The sequence below is a fragment of the Trypanosoma cruzi genome, genomic scaffold, assembly GCF_000209065.1.
Source record: "Trypanosoma cruzi strain CL Brener 1047053517089 genomic scaffold, whole genome shotgun sequence".
NCBI classification, from domain to species: domain Eukaryota; phylum Euglenozoa; class Kinetoplastea; order Trypanosomatida; family Trypanosomatidae; genus Trypanosoma; species Trypanosoma cruzi.
This window is the reverse complement of record NW_001849567.1, coordinates 205,478-223,582: the sequence shown is the minus strand read 5'-3', so window position 1 is coordinate 223,582 and position 18,105 is coordinate 205,478. Positions and strand designations below refer to the sequence as shown.

Here is an 18,105-nt window from a genome sequence, read left to right as displayed (position 1 = left end):
CCTGCGAGGGCGTTGAAAAGGAGACGATGCTTTAGTGCACCGGAGGTGATGGACGCCAAGACGGATCCCGGCTGCGGCTACGGCTCTATTTGCTCCCTCAACTGCCTCTTGAAGGACGGCACAATCCCGTCTGCAGCCACGTTAACAGGAGAGGCCTTGTTAGATGTCATGGACCTTATTCACCTGAAGGAACTAAATTATCTGCAGGGGTTTTCTCTCACTTCCGGCTGTCTTGAGTTTTCTTATTTTTTTTGCATGGATTTGTTAAAAGAGCAGAATTTAACGCTGTACACCTACTGCCGTGCTCTTGCCCGATGCATAGATTTGACGACGCGTGCGGTGATGACCATGAGGGTTCGAAGTGATGAGGAGTTTATTCCATGGTTCAAGGCACTGGATCCCGGGGAGGATGTGACGGAGGAACAAATAATGAACGAACTGGAAGAGGCCGCATGCAAGGCGGAGTCCGTCGCCATTGCGGCAAGACTGCGGTGGCGGAAGCTTTTTCTCTCCATTCTGAGCGGCTTTATTCTTGGCAGTAAGAAGTCGGATACGGAGAAGGCGTGTGCCACTTGCCAAGAGGCATGCGATCTTTTGGGTTCTGTTGAATTTCGACGTGAGGCGGAGCCTGTGCAGGACGGCAGGTTCTTCCGTGATGCGGAGGTAGGGTACTGGGCCAGCTCCTTCACTCCCACAAAACCGCTACCATGCGCTCCTTTTGCGGAGGCCTTGCAGGCATACAAAACTCTGTTAAGCCAACTTGCATCACTAAAGGATCTTTTCATTCTGCCCTCGTTGCAGTGTATCACGGAGTTTGTGGAGGCGTTGGGTGCACGGAAGCCACTGCTGCTTATGAGATCCGTAGCTGTCATTTTGCTCTTTCGCCATGACCCGAGTGAGTCGTTTCTGCATGGCCCATCGATGCCGCATCGCATTCTGCAAGAGCTGGCGGATGAGCATGGTGCCCCGTTGTATCTGAAAATCTTTGCGGGCGATGAGGAGATGCTGGAGGGTGTGCTGAGGTACCGCATCCAAAAAACTATGGATTCCTCGAAAATTCCACCGGATCAATTAATTTTCTTGCGGCAGCAAACCGTGGACGCCGTGCGTTCTTGGGCAGCTGAGATGTCAAGGGTTTATCTGGTTCACCTCGAGGCCATGCTGTGTAACCGCGGCCTTGCCCATCGTCGCCTCATGAATGCGTTGCCACATTTGGGATCTCTGCAGGAGTTGTCTTACACCACCGACAAATCCGTTTTTCTTTCCCACATCCCGTCCGCCTCTCCGGCACTGGAGGCGGAGGCGGCCAAACGCATGCCGATTCTTGCCATTTACGTCAACCAACATGTTCTCCATGTCATTCAGCTTCTTGTCTTACTGACGTTGGAGCTGAACCTCTTTACCCAGGCAGAGCTGATTCCGGCTCTTTGGTACTGGAATTTCACGCAGAGGGCGCAAATTGAAAACCTTGGCTTGCTGACGCCTCCACCTGCCACCGTGATTCCAGAGACACGCATCAACCGCAGGACCAAGGTGCCGCTGTACAACCTCGCCCTCACGACACGCACCAGCGGACATCCCGACACCGTGCGTCTCACGATTCTTGAGGCCGAACGCATGATTGCCGATGCCGTCTTTGTTGCAGCGTGCATCATGGAGGCGAAGGGTCTTATTGACTTGACAAGCCCCGCGAAGCATTCCTTCATGACCGTGGAGAATACATTTAATCATCGCATGAAATGCCTTCAGCACATTCGCAGTCCGCCCTTCACACCATACGCCCGCTGCATCGCTGCAAAACCCGACATCAGCACGAAACAAAACGCCGACACGAGCACAGTCTTCCTTTATGCTCAAAAGGCCAGTGAGATTGCCGTAAACGCCGCGGAAATACTGAAGCAGCTTATAGCGTCAAAGGAACTTGACAAGGCACGAAAACGTGCCATTCAAACGCATGTGGAGAATATGGAAAGAACTGCCAGAGCGGTGGGCGCGTCATTAGCTTCCTTTGCTACCGTCTGTGACAATGATGAGGCGCTGCAGGGCTATAAAGTCAGCGTGGAGTACCCATTTGATCCCGCCATGTTGTGCTTTACCTTCCGCAAGAAGGAAGCCAGGTAAGATGCAAAGATCCACAAGGTCGGTTTTATATTTATATTTTTATTTTTTTCTCTCTCTATTTCCCTCTTCACAAACCCACGTACACATCCACACGCACTCACGTAAACGCGTAGCTACTGCATATGGGATGCAGCATTAAATACATGTTCTCAAAGCCAGAGCATATAAACATGAATATATATATATATTTGTTTGTTTGTTTGTAGTGTGCCTGTCTCTGCCCGTATGTTTTTGGAAACAGAGGCAGTGAAGGGCTAACAACAACAACAAAAAAAAAAAAAAAAGAGAAACGGAAAGAAAAAAAAAAGACGAAGAAACTGAAAAATAATTGAGTTATTTAAAAACACTATTATTATTATTATTATTAAAATTTTCTTTTGGTTTGTGTTGGTTTGATTTACCGTATCCCACCGTTGACGGTCTTTTTCCTTTTGTTAAATGGTGTTTGTTTGACCTCTCTCTTTCTCTCTCTCTTTTTTCTGTGTCTGTGTGTCCACTTCCCTTTTTTTTTGTTCCTTTTTTTTTGCTGCCTTTAATGGTGGCCCCTTTGGTTTATTTCTTTGGGTTGAGGCGCGTTTAGTTCCGTTGGCCTCCCATTCTTCTTTTTTGTATTGCATTGCGGTGCCCCGCCGTGGCTAAGCAATCAGCGACCACGCAGACAAGAGACAGGAGGAGGGGAAGGGAGAAGGAAAGTGAAGGATCGAGAGGGAGGAGACGTCTGCTTGTGTGTGTTTGTGTGAAAAAAGAAAAAAAAGAGCGGTTGTTTCGACAATGAGTGGTGTTCGCCTGGCGTGCTTCTCCAAGTACTTTGCTGTCGGCATGACGGTGACAGTGATGTGCTGCGCCCGCCACTACAATTGGCTGCAGTCTCAGGTATCTGGCGATCTACAGGAGCATTATGCAAGTGTGGCGCGGTACGCGGATCAGGTGGCGGATCTTGAGGCGTCGTTTAAGCGAACAAAGGCATCCACCAAGTCGTTGCCGCAGTTACAAGGAATACGTGCCGGGGATGAATACAATCGCTGACAACAACGTCTTTTTATTCTTCTCCCTTTCGCCCCTCTCACTCTCCTTCCTTGTATTTGTGTGCGGTGCTTATTTCGCTGCACACGAGGGGAGGCGAAGACGGTGACCACGACGGTGAAGTATGATGTTGTATTTGGATGGATTTATTCATGGACGGCGTTGCGTCGTGGAGTATATGAGACATGTACGTGTTTATCGATCCAATATGCACACACACACACACACACACACACACACACAAATGGAGGGGGCATATATATATATATTTTAAATGTGTGTTTGGTTGTGTGGGAGGGAGGCGCTTCTACAGTGAAGCTGTGCGTGCATTTGAATTTTTTTGAGTATTTTTATGACGATGGACCTCTATTCTCTCTTTTTTCCCGCTTTTTTTTTTTTCCTTCTGCGCGCCAGCGTCTCTCTGTGTGGGCGTCAACAAAAGCGGGAGGGAACAACCACCACAACAAAAGGAAAAAAAAATAAAAGAAAAAAAAGCAAAAAAAAAAGGGGGGGTTGTTTCTTCCGTCTGGCTATTTTTGTGTATTGCCAGACGCACAAAAAAACTTTTTTTTTATTTGCTCCTCCGTGTCCCCCGGTCGAATGGCGGCACGGCTGGACGCTCTTGCACGGGTGTTCTTCACCCCATCAAGCCTCTGCTCGCCACGCCAGTCGCGGTGCCACGATCTCTCCTGCGGCAGCAACTCCACGGAGGCGGTGGACGTGGGCGCACGGGAGACGGACGGGAGCGCGGCGCCCAATTCGTTTCTGTGGGAGGCGCTGACGGAGGCCCATGATAATATGAACACCACCAGCAGCAGTTCGCATAGGAGGCGGCCGATGCAGTCTATGCCTTACGAAGAAGAGCACTTTTTCCCTCCGCTGCTGCAGTATTTTAGTGAGTTGGCGATGGGAAGCGCAACCATGTCATCTGCTACACATGCGCTTCTGGTCGCGCCCTCTGGTATGGCGTCAACAACAGTGACACCCACAGCAAGAACTGCGGCAACAGGGGGATATACGTCTATGCGACGACAGACACAACGACGTTTTGTAGAAGGTGCCAGCAGTGTTCTTAGGGCGCGTCGCTCATTTGCACACAAGCAATGCCAGTCAGATTGCCACACCAAAGGAGCTGCATGCAAGGCATTTGGACATGCCCATTCATTACATGGCCTTCGTGCATCATCTTCCTTACGCCACTCTGGCGTACATGCGGATCCCCTTTCTCCGGACCGGATCGACGTCTTTGCAAATTATCCACAGCCGCCATTGACCGACGGCGGTGACTCCTACGAGGCGCTGGAAAGGAATTATCAAAGAGGACTTAATGCATTGGTAGGGCTGGTCGAGCATTTCAATCGCTTCTTCATGCATGAACGGGGTTCCGCAGCCAACGCCTCAAATTCTCTGGGAAAACGAGCGGCGAATGCGGAGACTGTTTCCGCCCCCGCCTCGAGTGCATCTGCAGGACCAAGTGACCACCGCGATGCGATTTTGAATCGCCTCAACATTCTTCTACGTGATCTTGCGGGTCATGGAGAGCGTGCACTCGCGTTACATGTCATTCTTCGGACCATTTCCTGGCGGTTTGCAAGTAAAAATGAACGTGTCACAATTTTATTTAACCACCTTCGTACATGTTTACCAACAGCCCGCATGTCTATAGTAACACTTGCCATGGAGGTGTGGGGGCAGTTACATGTCATCGAAGCAAGCTCGTCTGTGTATCTTAAGATCACATCGGAGCTTATCTCACTTGCGTGTGATTTTCTGCTTTACGACAATACATTGGCTGAGCAACTGACAGGTCTTGTCATTATCCGTCATGTAGCGCTGTGGCCGACATCGCTTTACCGAGCCCTTTTATCCAATGAGAGGGACTCGCTTTTCTTAGCCACATGGACGGCGATAACGAACGATGGATCTCCGGCATTTATTCGGGAACTTGCGGCGGAGGCGTTACGTGCGTTATTTGTTATTGCCTTGGAACAAAGGAACTACCGTTCTGTCAATAGCGTACTTCAACATGCCATTGCGTTGTTGCTCGTCCCTGAGATGAAGGCGGAGTTGCCAGGCTCTTTTTCTCTTTTGCCCTCTCCACAATATCCGCCTGGAGATGAGGGACTGCGTGATGCTACCACCGTTCCTGCTGGAAAACAACCGCAGGCTACTTCAATACCGGCCTTGACGAAGCATCGGCGTGGTGATGAAAAAGCTGCTGGTGGAGTAACGAACAAAAAAGGCTCTGGTGCGGGTGCCTCTTTAAAACTCTTTGCTCAACTCAAGCGGAGGATTGTGACGATTGGTCGAAGTCTCTTTGGCATCTCTGAACGACGTCGATGGGTGAGTCAAGGCTTAAGAAGTTCATCTGTTAACACTGTTGTGAGTCTGAGGGATACTGCGGCGGCAAGCGTGGAGCGGGATTCGGCTATTTCTGTTGGCTCTTGTTTAACGTTTCCGGTCTTTTCCGGCACACGGAGCGGCGCCTCATTTGTGACGCAGAGGAAACTGCAGAAACGCCTCTCACAAGTACCACCACCACAAGATCGTGAGACCGCTCTTCATGCCGGGACACTTGTCGTGGGCGCGTTTGTGAGTGCCGTGCGGTCCTGCTTTCCAAATTGGGAGCCATCCGTTGTGGACTTTTCAGAGGGCCAGTTAACTGCCACAGATCTCGCGACGCCGCCCCACCCCACGCGGAGAACAACAGGGGTGGCCGCAACGACGTCAACAACAACAACAACAACAACAGCAGTGAGAAACGCCGGAGAAATAGGCCCCTCACAACAACGTCTCTGTGGTTCCTCTTCTTTTTGTTTTGCTAACGTTTGCGGTGGGAGAAAAGAGACGCCTTCCGGCCGCCATGCCTCCGACTTACCGCTGGCCTCTGAGGACGATCATATGGAGAACATGTCGCATAGCAGTGAGACGGATGACTTTGCGGGATATGCGCGGCGCCATCAGGCGGAGGAGGAGGAGGAGGACGATGCCGAGGATGGAGAGGATGATGATTATAATGAAGACAACGGGGTGGAGTGGCTCAGTCTTCGCAGCTCTGCTTCCATGGGCCACCGCTCACTAACGGCGCCTGTTCTTTTGCGAAATCGACATTCGTTGCTTTCTTCCCCGGGGAATAAGACCGTACCGATGCACCGTAGCTTGTCCAACCCCAGAAAGGGAAGCGCCACCACGGTTGCGGCTGCTGCACCAGAAACAGTGATGGTGCCGGCACCTTTGGCTGGAGGGGACGAGGGAATAGCAAAGGGAGAAGTATTATCCCCTCCCTCTGACGACGCTTTGGGGCAGCACCCCGTGCAGCAAAATCGGCAATACCATCATCATCATCATTCCCATCATAAACCACGTCGGACGGATTCTGGGGAGCGTCACGCCCGACAGTTATCACCGCAGATGTGTGTCGGAGGCCGTAAGATGGCAGAGTTGGAGAACTTCATTACCCCTCATACACTGCGTAAGCTGTTGGCACTTTGCTACTCTCACGCCACACACGAGGCAGCGCTTCCGTTGACACCTCCATCCCATCCATTTTCTTCATTGTATACCGAGCGTCTACTGCCTATTTTAGCTCTTTACAACCCATTTATTCTGAGTAATGAGGATGTGGGGATGGCGTTGCGTTTACTCATTGGCCGTGCTGTTGTGGCTTTTTGCGATCCTGTTCAAGGACCCCCATGTGGTGCTGGTGGTGAGGAGCTACATCGGGGCACTGCCTTTTCGGCAACATACCGCGGGAATGAAATTCGCAGTCTTGCGCTTATAAATATTGGGCTTTTTCTTGCCGCTATTGCCAGTTCCCACCCCGACATTTTTCAGGCGACTGTTATGCGGCAATTTTATCCCCTGTTGTTTAGCGCGCTGCAGCACGACACACCGAAATACTGCCCAGCCGCTTTTCCCGTTCTTGCTTTGCTCGTACATAACATTCCTGAGGTGTTTCTTGAACGGTTTCATCCAATTGTGAAGCAACTGACGGAGTTGGCCCTCTCGGCTCCATTCACCACTGAAATGACGGGCATGGCTGCGAAGGTTTGCGATATTTATCAGGAACTAAGACCAAGGTGTCAGACTGCCCTGCTACAACGCATTGCCGAGGTCCTTACAGAGTGCGGTGCAAGGCAGGGCTCTCGTGTGGATGGCGGCAGCGATACAAAGCGTGATGGGAAGAAAGCTAAGACGAAAACTTCTTCAGAATCATTTGATGATTCCACCACGCTGCTGGCTAAAAGTTTTTTTAATTTAGAGGAAAAGATCACATGTTTTCGTGTGTTACAGGGGTTTTGTATGGAATGGGAAGGGACCGCCTTCTTTTTCCTTGAGGTGTGCATGCCGTACATGTCGCATCGTCATGCCCCCTTGCGTCGGGAATGCGTTCTTTCATGTGTGAATCTTCTTCTTTCTGATTGCTTCCATGCCATCCCACAGGAGACAGGCAAACGATCCTTTTTGGGTGGACGTATCCATCGGGCAACATGTCGACCACGACGTCTGTTTCTGACAGGCATCAACAATAGCACGGAACACGCAACAATTCACTCTGCCAAGGCGATGATGAACACGCGGGGTGTGGGTCCGGAGCCCGATTACCGATCGGCACTCACAGGGAGTCTGCACCGACGTCAGAATAGTTCTCCTGTCGCTGTCGCCGCAGCCACCAGGAGGAGGCGGATGCCCGACACCACGACGAAGATGGCCAGTCATAGCGAAAGGAACAGCAACCCGGTTTTTTCGCCGGAGCCAGATGTGGCGGTGACGTGTGATCGACACACGGGTCGATCTCATATCAACACCTTGCGTGAAGTCCTCCATCGTCTTGTCGAGGTTGCCGTGTGCGACCCAGAGGAGTCCATTCGCCACGTGGCACTTAAAAACCTCACAGTGGAGACGGATCAATTCCTATGCACGGATGCAGCAATCTTAGATCTACTTTTTGCCGCCTTCAACGACGCATATTTGCCCAACCGGCTGGAGGTGGTCCGCATTTTACGTCGCATTGCACAATGCACCTATTCCGTCGTTTACCCACGGCTGCGGAAGTTATTTTTGCAGATGTTACGTCATTTTCAGGATCGTATTTTCCTTTCATATTCTCAACATGAAGGGAAGGTGAACACAACGGTAAACATCACTGCAGAAGAACTGCAGTTACTCTTTGAGTTGGTCCAGGCCGTTCCACACTCTATTTCACTTCACTTGGATAGTATACTACGGCTATTGCGGGAAATACTCTTACCACACCACACAGCAGAGCGGGGTACGGTGATTATAGCCCTTCATATGCTATCGTACTTTATGGATGAAAGTACACGTGAGGAGTGGACTAAATTTGAACTTCTTTTGGAGCTTCTTGCGGGGCAGTTGCTGCTCCGTGACGGTGATGCTGAACGCCTGCATGCGGCCATTGGTACCCTACAAAAAGTGGTTCAATACTTTGTTGTTACGAAACCCTTTTACAACACATCACATCTACAGACGATTATTGGAAGTTTACACTCATTGTTACACCAAAAACCCTCGATTGGTTCTGAGTTATCGCTGTCAGTACTGAAGCTACTTGGCACCATCAGTTCCATCGAGCCCTACTACAATCAACGGGAAGATGGCCACGACACAGCTATGCTTCTTGGACGCCCCGAGTACAAACGCCGGTTGCCATCTCTATTTCATACCAATGTGGAGGCAGTGATTTTAGACAATCGGTCATGCGAAAAGCCGCGGACGCGATTTACAGAGAGTATGTGGCCCGATATCATTTTACGTGTACTCCTCCGAACCTTTTTTGAGGCACTTAACGGTGTGCTCACCTTTACGAATGAGGAGTTGGGGGCGTGTTTACAGGCAACCGTGGCCATTTTGCGTGAGATTGGGACCTTGAGGAGTTTGGAGCATTATATGCCTTCACTTCTGAGCGCTCTTGCGGGCTTATTCTCCCGTGATGGGGCGGATTCCCCGCTGCGTGTGTCAACGATGGAAAACCTTGCGGAACTTGTGCAAGTTGCTGGTCGCACAATTGCACCCATGTACGCACTCTTGGTGGCTTTTCTTGAACAACACTGGGTGTTCTCATGGTATGCGCTTCCAAGCTGCTGCAAGCTACTCATGGCGCTTTGCAAAGCCGTCCCTGATTTGGCGCAGGAGCACTGCGAGAGGTTTCTTTCGCTTCTTCTTGGTGAGTTGATGCGACTTCTTGGGGAGATTTCTTCGGCCTCTAGAAGCTCCAAACAGCAGCAGCGACATTGCAACGTCTGCTCCATTAAACATGCCACTGCAGTGGAGATGAACACGGCAACCAGCGTGATACGTGAGGTACTGAAGGCGATCCACTCCCTTCTTCCCATTGCGGATCAGTCAGCCGTCCAGTCCGCCTGCTTGGCTCTTGCACAGCTGTTGCGAAATCCCGCAATTACATCTGCTCCACTGGATCTGGCGGGTTATAACGGCGCGCTGCACGTTTCTACCTCCTCTCTCTCTTTTTCTGCCGCTACCACCTCAGTTTTTGACGCGGACGTGAGTCATGATATTGCACAGGTTCTGGTGGACTTTTTGAACGACTGTGACATGACAACAAAGGCTACGGCGGTTGTAGAAAGTGTCTTGCTGCAGCTATGGCATTATGCACAGGCCCACAAGGCAATGCTGCAGGTTTTAGCCGAGAAGCAACAAGAACAACAGAAATTAAATTATGCGCAACAACAAAAACAACAAAAACAACGACGATATGACCCGGATTGTCATTGGAGACGGCAGTTTTCGTGGTCGCGGCGTCAGGTGAGCGACGTTCAATTGGCGTCTGTTATGAATCGAAGTTCATTGGAGCAGGAGCTACGACGACGCCGTGGTGATCAGAAGGTGTGGTTCAACTGTTCCTCGTTAGCGCGTGTGGTGATTATGCAGGAAACCACGGGCGACGACCCCGAGGTCAATTATACCCGCTCTTTTCCTTTTCGGGAGACAACTACATCATGGGAGTCGCCCGTTGAAATGGACCTTCTCGCGTGTGTGTTGGTTGTGGCTGGTCGTTGCCGGCTGCCAGCCGTGTCCTACGACCTCATGATTGGTGAATATCTGAAGGAACGTTTTGATCCGGACAGTCCGGTGGTGAGTTTTTTTCGCAACGTCACATCACCACACTACCGCCTGTGCCTGCTGCCTCTGGGAGCTCAGAAACCACAAGCGTCACTACAGCCACCACAGCCACCGCCACCGCAGCCGCCGCCATCAAGCTACTCAAAAGAGGAGGAAGGGCGGGGGGGAGGGAGTGCACATCATTTGCTGGGCCATGTAAATTTGGATGCCGTGGCGCTTGAGTCGGCGGTGTCGCTGGGGATTCATGCCGACGGACTCCGTGATGACATCTCCCCCTTGGGTAGGCGTGAGGCGCCACCACACTCTACTCCGATTCCAGTTCGGGCGCGGAAGCAGCCACTCAGAAGTTCGCGCTCCGCGTCTTTCTCCTCGCACCCGATTGTGTCATCGTCGTTGGCGACCTTAACAACATCCGGTGTGAATAGTGTGACACAAATTTTGCTAGCCAGAGAAGTCACACCGGAATCGGGACGGGGCAGTATGCGAGGGACAAACTCCTCATTGTTAGGATGCGGCACGTACAGTGTCTCTCGTCCGGCTTCCAATTTCCCTCCCGCCGTTTCTGTTGGAAGTGGCAGTTTTGTCAGGCAGCGGGTTTTGAAACGTCAACCGGACGTTCTTTCAAGCGGAAACAACAGCATTGTGAACTTTGCGATCGAGGGAGTGGTTTCTCCAGGAGAAGAGCGCCCCCTTCCGTCCATGGAGAGGGAGGACAACAACAAGGGACAGGACGCTGCTGCCGCCGATATGAATGATCACGATGATGATAACGACGATGGGGGCTATGAGACGGAGGAGCAGCGATTCTTTTTGCAGCATGAGAACCTTTCCGCAAGCGAGTGGCGACCGTGGTTTGAGCTATTTTGCACTATGCTTGTAGAAAGCAGTGATCATGTGTGTGTCAGCATTTGTTCCACGCTTGTGAGACGGCATTTTACAATTTTTTCTTCGGATTTGTTACCCATAGCGTTTTTGTCACACCTCACAAAGTGTGACGACAGGGTTGTGCGACGATGGATGCGGCTTATATGTGACTTTGTTCATATGCACGATTATTTACCGCAGATTATCGCCGCGGAGTTGGCACGTTTGGCGCACCACATTCGTTTATACAGCTCCTCTCTTTTCTCCAGGCCTCTTGCGCGGGCCATTGAGCAGAATTACATTACATTGGACCTTCTGGTAGTGCTTGCCGAACGTGCCCTTAATCCGCCACTCCTCTTGTTATACACTCAGCAGCAGATTCTCGCGGGTTTCTCATGGGAAGCACTGGCACGTCTGCTGATGGCATTGGGGGATGTTAAATATGATAACGACCCACGTTGCTTCTCACGAGATCCTCGTATTCGTCATGCCGCATATCAATTGCTACATGCCACAAGAAGTAAGTATCGGAAGGGTATTACCAACACTGACGAAAAGACAGGCGTGGGGAAATGCAATCATTCCACAGAGAAATTACCATGGGAAATGCGGCAAAATCTAGACAGTGATAAGGGTGATGTTCTTTCTGCATGTGTTGCCCTTGAACCTGTTGCGGAAGGGGATGAAGAGGAATGTATGCCATCTCCACTTTTTCTTGAGTTGGGGTGGTTTGAAGCGGCCTCACGTCAGTACCTGCGATCTATTTGGACGACTATACGAATTCTTTCTGGTGGCGAGAGGGGCACGACTTCTGCATCCTCAACGAGACCGATTTTGTCTCCAAACGATGTTGTGGGAGCGATGCGTTGTTACATGCGCGTTTATGACTTTGAGAGTATTATAAACATGTGGAGGAGGATTAAAGGTTTTCCACTGGCCCCTGAAGAGGAGTGGGCATCGGCGTTAACGGTAGAGGAGGAGCAGCAGCAGCAATCATTGCAGCGTGCATTGTTGGGGACGGCATGGGCACCCTCAACTGGAGGGCCTGTGATCCCACATATTAAACGGTATGTTGTGTCGGCCGCACAGGCTCTCTCTCGCTGGGAATTTGTAGAGGACATCGATTACAATCATTTGTTTGCCGACAAGCGGGACGAGCGAGACCGATACGCCCCCAGCTTTGGAGACTTTTCCTTTTACAAACAGATGGAGATATTCCGTGCCGCCGCTCTCACCGCGTCAAAGGAATACGAAGAGGCAAAGGGAGTGTTAAGTGCCCTGCGTTCGGCTTTAAGGGAATCATACGCCGTTTTTCATACAGAGAATGCCCGAATGAAGTTTGAGCTGAATATCATGTTTCAGCAGATATCTGACCTTGAAGAGGGCATAGATGCTATTGAACTGAAAACGGGACTTGGGGATGGTGCTGGGAAAGTCGTGGGTACGGCTGCTTCCATGGCTAATCTCGCAGGATCTGCGACGGCTGTTGGGGATGTTGTTGGGGGTGATAGCAGCGGTGGTGCTGCTGAGAACCGGAGAGAAAATTCCATTGCGACTGGCGCAAATGGTGTGCGAGAGAGTGTGGAGCCGCAGCAGAGTAGATGGCGTGGGAGGGTTGCGTACAGCGAGGCAACAGTGCGGCGTCTAAAGAACATTGCTGGAAGGCCTCTTCCTGCACACAGTACGGTTTTGCAGCGGTTCGAGATTATTGCTCTACGGAGCACTCTTGTTTCTCCGGACTGGCAGCTGCGGAACATTTTGGAACTCTCTGAGCGGATTGTGCGGGAAGGTATGCCGAAGAGGGCTGTGCGGACCATTAACCATTTTTATTCTCTTCCCATCGATAACAATGACACACGAGAGGAAAGGAAATATCGTGACACGTTGCTGCTGGAGAAGTATCGTATTGAGTTACAGCATTTGTTCTGCACAAGGGATTTGGAGTGCCTGCATAATGAAATCACCGATGGATTGATGCTGAGGTGCAGCAGGGGGCTCATGCATGCACATGGTTTTATGCGTGGAAAGGAATTTGAGGAAATGCCTGTGGATGCCTTTTTTGGATCCGGGCCTGTGAGTGAGGAGCAGGCAGAGTTGCTGTTGCTTCACATTGAGTGCCAGCGCAAGTTAAAGGCGGTTTATGAACGACGACGACACATTTCACTGGAACCCGCACCTTTTTTTGTGCCCAATCCGCACATGGGTGCTGGTTCATTGGGTGATCTTGAAATGATTTTGCGCGCACGATTTCACACCTCTTCTTCCCATGATGCCAACATGCCCGATGGGGAGGAGGATGAATATAATCCAGCCGATGTCCTTCTTCGTGAATACCGTATCATGGAGCACATTATTGGCTCTTCCGTCACTTTGGCATCGGTGTGGCGGGAGTTTGGTCTGCTTTTGTTCGATGTGTGCATGGCTATCTACGCCGAGTGGAACAATACGAAGGAACCGGAGACGCTGAAGAACTTTTGTGTGCAGTCCCAAAAGGCGATTAGTGCATTACAGAAGTCGGTGCAGTTTTGGAGTAGTGCCGCCTCCACTTCCGTTTCTGGAATTGGCCCCTTCACGACCGCCTCCACACGGCGCTCTCGCCACGCGCGCTCCGCAATTCCTGCGGTGCATCTTCTTTTGAAGGCGCTTCACCTTGCGCTGAAGCTGGAGGAGGTCGGCATGGACAGTACGTACGTGGGCGACAAAAATAAGAACGTCAGGAACACGTTTGGGGACGATGCGGGTCGAGCCGCGTCTGTAGCGGCAGCGCCGGACCGAAGCGAGACATGGGAGCGCGGCGCAGGGTTTGCGCACCTGGACTTTTCCCCCGCCATGTATCTTCACTGGGGATACATCTTGCCTTTCCTCGTGAACGCTGCGGCTCGCCACAGTAAGCTTCATGACGCGGTGCGTGATATGTGTGCTCATTCACGCGCCATGCTCTATCAGTGTGTGTTTCACCTTGTATCCACCTTTGAACACCGTTATTCCTCTATCTTGGCGCTAGAGGCAGCCAAGCGTGACCAGACGCTCCACTATGAGGAAAACTACCCATGCGGCAGCTCCTCGTCACCTTTAATTGCCCCGCATGCAAAAACGGCACCTGCGTCAACGGCATATGGCGCAGAGGAGACGGCGGTTGATGACGCCATGAGAAGGAGGACACCTTGCCATGCCCGAATGACTTCCACCGAGTCCACATACACTGTGCATCAACAACAGCCACAGCTGCAGGGGACAGTCGTTGAATGGATGCCTGCGGTGGGAAATTCTGAGCGACGTGAGGAGGGGAGGAGGGCGCAGTCCCCGAGTGACACCCACGACCACCCACAACGACAACAACAACAACAATCTCGTTATCATCGTGACATTCATTCTTCTCACCAGCAGCAGCAACAGTGGCACTCCGCCATGCTTCTCAAACTTGCGGAAAATGGACCGGAGCACAAGGCGATAATTTCACAAACCATGCAACTCTGTGAGTTTGTGCGAAGTGGCAAAGGGAACTCACTCTCATTGGGAGCATGTGCCTTGCCGGTGCCCACTTGGTTTCTTCAGCACCGCATGGTGGAGGTCGATACGAATGAATTGGAGTTGCAGAAGGGTCAACCAAAGTCGGTAAGGAGTTTTTTAAACACCACCGATAAACATGTGCAGACGGAGCGAGACACCGGCTCAAAGAGTCACGATAACGCCAACGCTACGACAACCAGCATCAACAACACCACCACTTCTTTCCCCACCACTGCCCAAGAAAGTGGCAGTAAGGCGTTACAACGCGTTTTACATGTACGGAGAAAACTTTGTTCTTTGCCCTCGGAACGTCGGCGTGAGGAAATTTTTCTTTTTTTTATTTCGGATGGATCTGTACTGCGTTTTCACAGCATTGGAATGGAGGAGGACTCGGCTGCGTCAGCCATCTCAATGCCATGCTCTCTCACGGAGCCCCATGAGACACATTCAAGGCTGGCGGAGGCTGCTCCTGCCACTTGTACAGCCACGCATGCCGTTCCATCTTCCAGATTCAAGGTACATGGGGGAAGTGATATGGCATCTGGCGGCGCCCAGCCGAACCCGTTTCCTGCGACGACGGGAGGCAACAGAACGCCTCTCATGGACCTGGTAGAGAATTCAGCTTTCATTCGCCCCTTGGCAGCGATGGAAACCGCGGTATGTTGCCTTCTTGGACATATTCCCATCCGTCACGCGCGTCGACCTCTTGTGCTACCCGTTGGCATTCAGGAGTTTATCACCCAATTGCCGGACCGTGCTGCCTATTCCTCCAGTTGGCAACTGACACTACCCCCATCCTTGCAGTTTAACTGCACAGCCTCCATGTTACGTCAACCCTCATCACTCTTCCACATTATATCCAAGTACAAGGCCAATTTTCAGAACCGGAATCCGATTCAAGCGGAAGAGTCCCATGAACCTCACCACCAACAAGAACACCAAGAACAACAACAGCAACAGCAGCAACAACATAAGCAGGAGGGGGTGTTTCAAAGTGGAAAAATTCATAACAACGACACGCCATCGCAGCCACCACAGGAAGAAAAGGTGAAGGAACGTATTGGGGCGAGAAGAGCTTCACGTTCTCATCGAAATCGGCGCGAACTTCTCACCCGCTACGAAAGTCTACTTGAAATTGCGTTTGATCATGGCAAAACTGGGCCACTATGCAGTTTTCTACACCGCGTTTTGTCTTCGAATAAACTTTCGGAGGCGGAATACCCTCGACCTGCATCACAGATGGTAAAACTTTTGGAAGAGATTACAGAGGCGGTACAGCAGCACCTGCGAGAAGTGGAGGAGGTTCCTAAAGGGTCCGTGCCGGCTGAGAGGGAAGCGGCTCCTTTGTTTTCACTCGAGACGGGGAATGAGGAGAATCGGCTGGGTGAGAGACGGGGCTCATCCTTCATGTCCTCAAGTACAAAGGGGTGGAAGATGATGCAACTCCAGGCGAAACCTCTCACTAAAGTACGAATGGCCATTTTCAGGGCAGAAGCACCTCGGTACGCCCCACTGCTTCGTCTTGCCTTTCAAGCGGCGTCCGCCGATGCTGCAGAATGGTTAGATGCAGTACACTTATTCACTCACGAGTTGGCGGAATGGAGCATGCTGCAGTATCTCTTTGATGCAACGCATCGAGAGAGCACCACATTCTTCGTGGATGTCACTTCCGGTCATGTGGCGTCGCATCATATTGGGGTACATGCTCTTCAACCCTTACCACGGGCTCTAGTGTCTCGACACCATCCTAGTTTCTCAACAGGCGGGTGTAGCAGGGTGGATGAACAGGTGGAGGAGGCCACGCCGAACAAATCGCCATTTCCATGCACAGATCCAACAATTTTTCGTCTCACTGGATGCCTTATATCACCGCTACCATTACGATGTCCCTACAGCGTTTTTCTTGGCGCGGCAACACAGTTTCTTTACTCCACTCTGCGCTACAGTCGTGATCTTGCCGGCATTGCAAAGTTTGGCCTTCAAGATATGAAATGTTTTGCTTGGCGTGGCGCTCTTTTTCTACAGCCTCCCCCTGGCGATGGCATGGATATGGACATAACAACTGAGAGCGGGAGTGTGACAATTTTGCCAGAGGTACCAAACCGGGAAATTGGTCGACTTGTGACGACGGCATTTGTGTTCCAACCCCCTGATATTTCTACGAATCTATCTGTCGTGGCGATGTCATTGGGAGAATTCCCCGGCACTCCGCCTGTGGAAGGGGCGGCTCAGACGATGGGTCTGAACGCCATGGTGGAACGACTCTCCCTCATCTCGAGTCCAACCAAAGTGTCTGAGACCACCGTCACGATACCTGGCGGCGGTGTTGTGCAGGAACCTCTGATGCAACCGGCAAAATCGGAGGCGAATTGTGAGTTGGAGCGTAAACGCACTTCTGCCGTCGCGACGACGGCCACAGACATTGGCGCCACCGTTGCCGTGACGAAACGAAAAGCAACGGCAGCAACAACAATTTCAGCGATGGAGGCGGCACGAAAAATGTCCTTTTCCACAATTAATACCGCAGCATTGTATACATGGGGGGCGAGGAGGACGACTTTACACCATCTTTCTTTTACTCCACGAATTTTTGATGTTTCCTCCATCATATTGAAGCTCATGGATGACCGGATACCCATGCTTGATGAACCTATCGTTACTGTTTTTGATGATCCTCAATTTACACGCTCTGAAGAACTTATTCAGCTTTATCCCAGCGAAAATAGTACAATTAAGTTTCATGAAACCCCGACAAAAGAGGCAGATGACACAATGGCGGATCAATACCATTGCGATGTAGTAGAAAATATTGAAGAGAGAGTAAAGCAGCTTATTTGTTCTGCTGTTAGCCAGGAGAATCTTTTAGGGACTCCAGAGACCCCGCATCGTTGGTCTAGTTGGGCTCCCCAGTGGTAGAGGAGAGCGAGAGAAGAAAAACCAACCAACCAAAAAAACAAGCAAACAAACAACAAAACAAGGGGAAAATAAGGAAGAATTGGAGGGAAAAAAGAAGGAACTTTTAAAGAAATTGGTTAATATTGTTGTTTTTTCCTTTTTTTTTCTTTTTTTTTTCTTTTTCTTTTTTTCTCCGTGTGTTTATACATCGCCTGCATCACGTGGGACATTGAAATGCGCATATCATGTATGTACTGTGTGCATGTATCTAATTAGTTGTGAAAACCTTTGATGTGGCCTGTGCCATCACCAATGGACGCCAATGGATATTCTCTAAGTGCATCTATCATTGCTCTCATGTTGTTTTATTTATTTATATATTTATTATTATTATTATTATTTTAAAAATCTCCCGTCCATTGAGAGGAGGGCAGGAGAGGGCGAAGGGGAGAGCTTGCATGTGGAAAGGGGAAGAGAGGCATTCGAATTCCCATCTGAAGCGAGACGGCCGCAACACACATAAACACACACAGAAAAATATAAATATATATATATATATATATATACAGGGATTTAGGCGGTGGTAAA

At 50.7% G+C, this 18,105-nt stretch overlaps 2 protein-coding genes across 2 annotated transcripts, besides 24 other annotated features; both read left to right on the top strand.

Moving 5' to 3' along the window:
• Positions 1 to 1,071: a sequence feature (heterozygous, Esmeraldo-like haplotype).
• On the top strand, positions 1 to 2,121 carry Tc00.1047053511311.80 (hypothetical protein, conserved; the record flags this gene model as incomplete). The annotated part of the gene is made up of 1 exon (XM_810103.1): positions 1 to 2,121. A coding segment is annotated over one exon (2,121 nt), but the record flags the coding sequence as incomplete, so codon positions are not given.
• Positions 1,072 to 2,724: a sequence feature (areas merged during assembly that could not be assigned to a particular haplotype. This can correspond to areas where the two haplotypes were merged or to regions with more than two copies in the genome that were merged during assembly.).
• Positions 2,145 to 2,170: a sequence feature (AT_rich).
• Positions 2,390 to 2,428: a sequence feature (T-rich).
• Positions 2,469 to 2,488: a microsatellite.
• Positions 2,725 to 3,099: a sequence feature (areas merged during assembly that could not be assigned to a particular haplotype. This can correspond to areas where the two haplotypes were merged or to regions with more than two copies in the genome that were merged during assembly.).
• Positions 3,100 to 4,828: a sequence feature (areas merged during assembly that could not be assigned to a particular haplotype. This can correspond to areas where the two haplotypes were merged or to regions with more than two copies in the genome that were merged during assembly.).
• Positions 3,356 to 3,387: a microsatellite.
• Positions 3,400 to 3,420: a sequence feature (AT_rich).
• Positions 3,610 to 3,650: a microsatellite.
• On the top strand, positions 3,745 to 17,538 carry Tc00.1047053511311.70 (hypothetical protein, conserved; the record flags this gene model as incomplete). The annotated part of the gene is made up of 1 exon (XM_810102.1): positions 3,745 to 17,538. The coding sequence occupies one exon, from the start codon at positions 3,745 to 3,747 to the stop codon at positions 17,536 to 17,538; it is 13,794 nt and encodes a 4,597-aa protein (XP_815195.1).
• Positions 4,829 to 6,417: a sequence feature (areas merged during assembly that could not be assigned to a particular haplotype. This can correspond to areas where the two haplotypes were merged or to regions with more than two copies in the genome that were merged during assembly.).
• Positions 5,864 to 5,898: a microsatellite.
• Positions 6,107 to 6,155: a sequence feature (CT-rich).
• Positions 6,418 to 9,137: a sequence feature (areas merged during assembly that could not be assigned to a particular haplotype. This can correspond to areas where the two haplotypes were merged or to regions with more than two copies in the genome that were merged during assembly.).
• Positions 9,138 to 9,396: a sequence feature (haploid, Esmeraldo-like haplotype).
• Positions 9,397 to 9,641: a sequence feature (haploid, non-Esmeraldo-like haplotype).
• Positions 9,642 to 18,105: part of a sequence feature (heterozygous, Esmeraldo-like haplotype) that runs on past the window's edge.
• Positions 9,818 to 9,881: a microsatellite.
• Positions 10,337 to 10,379: a microsatellite.
• Positions 15,550 to 15,593: a microsatellite.
• Positions 17,555 to 17,599: a microsatellite.
• Positions 17,667 to 17,708: a microsatellite.
• Positions 17,899 to 17,918: a microsatellite.
• Positions 18,055 to 18,083: a microsatellite.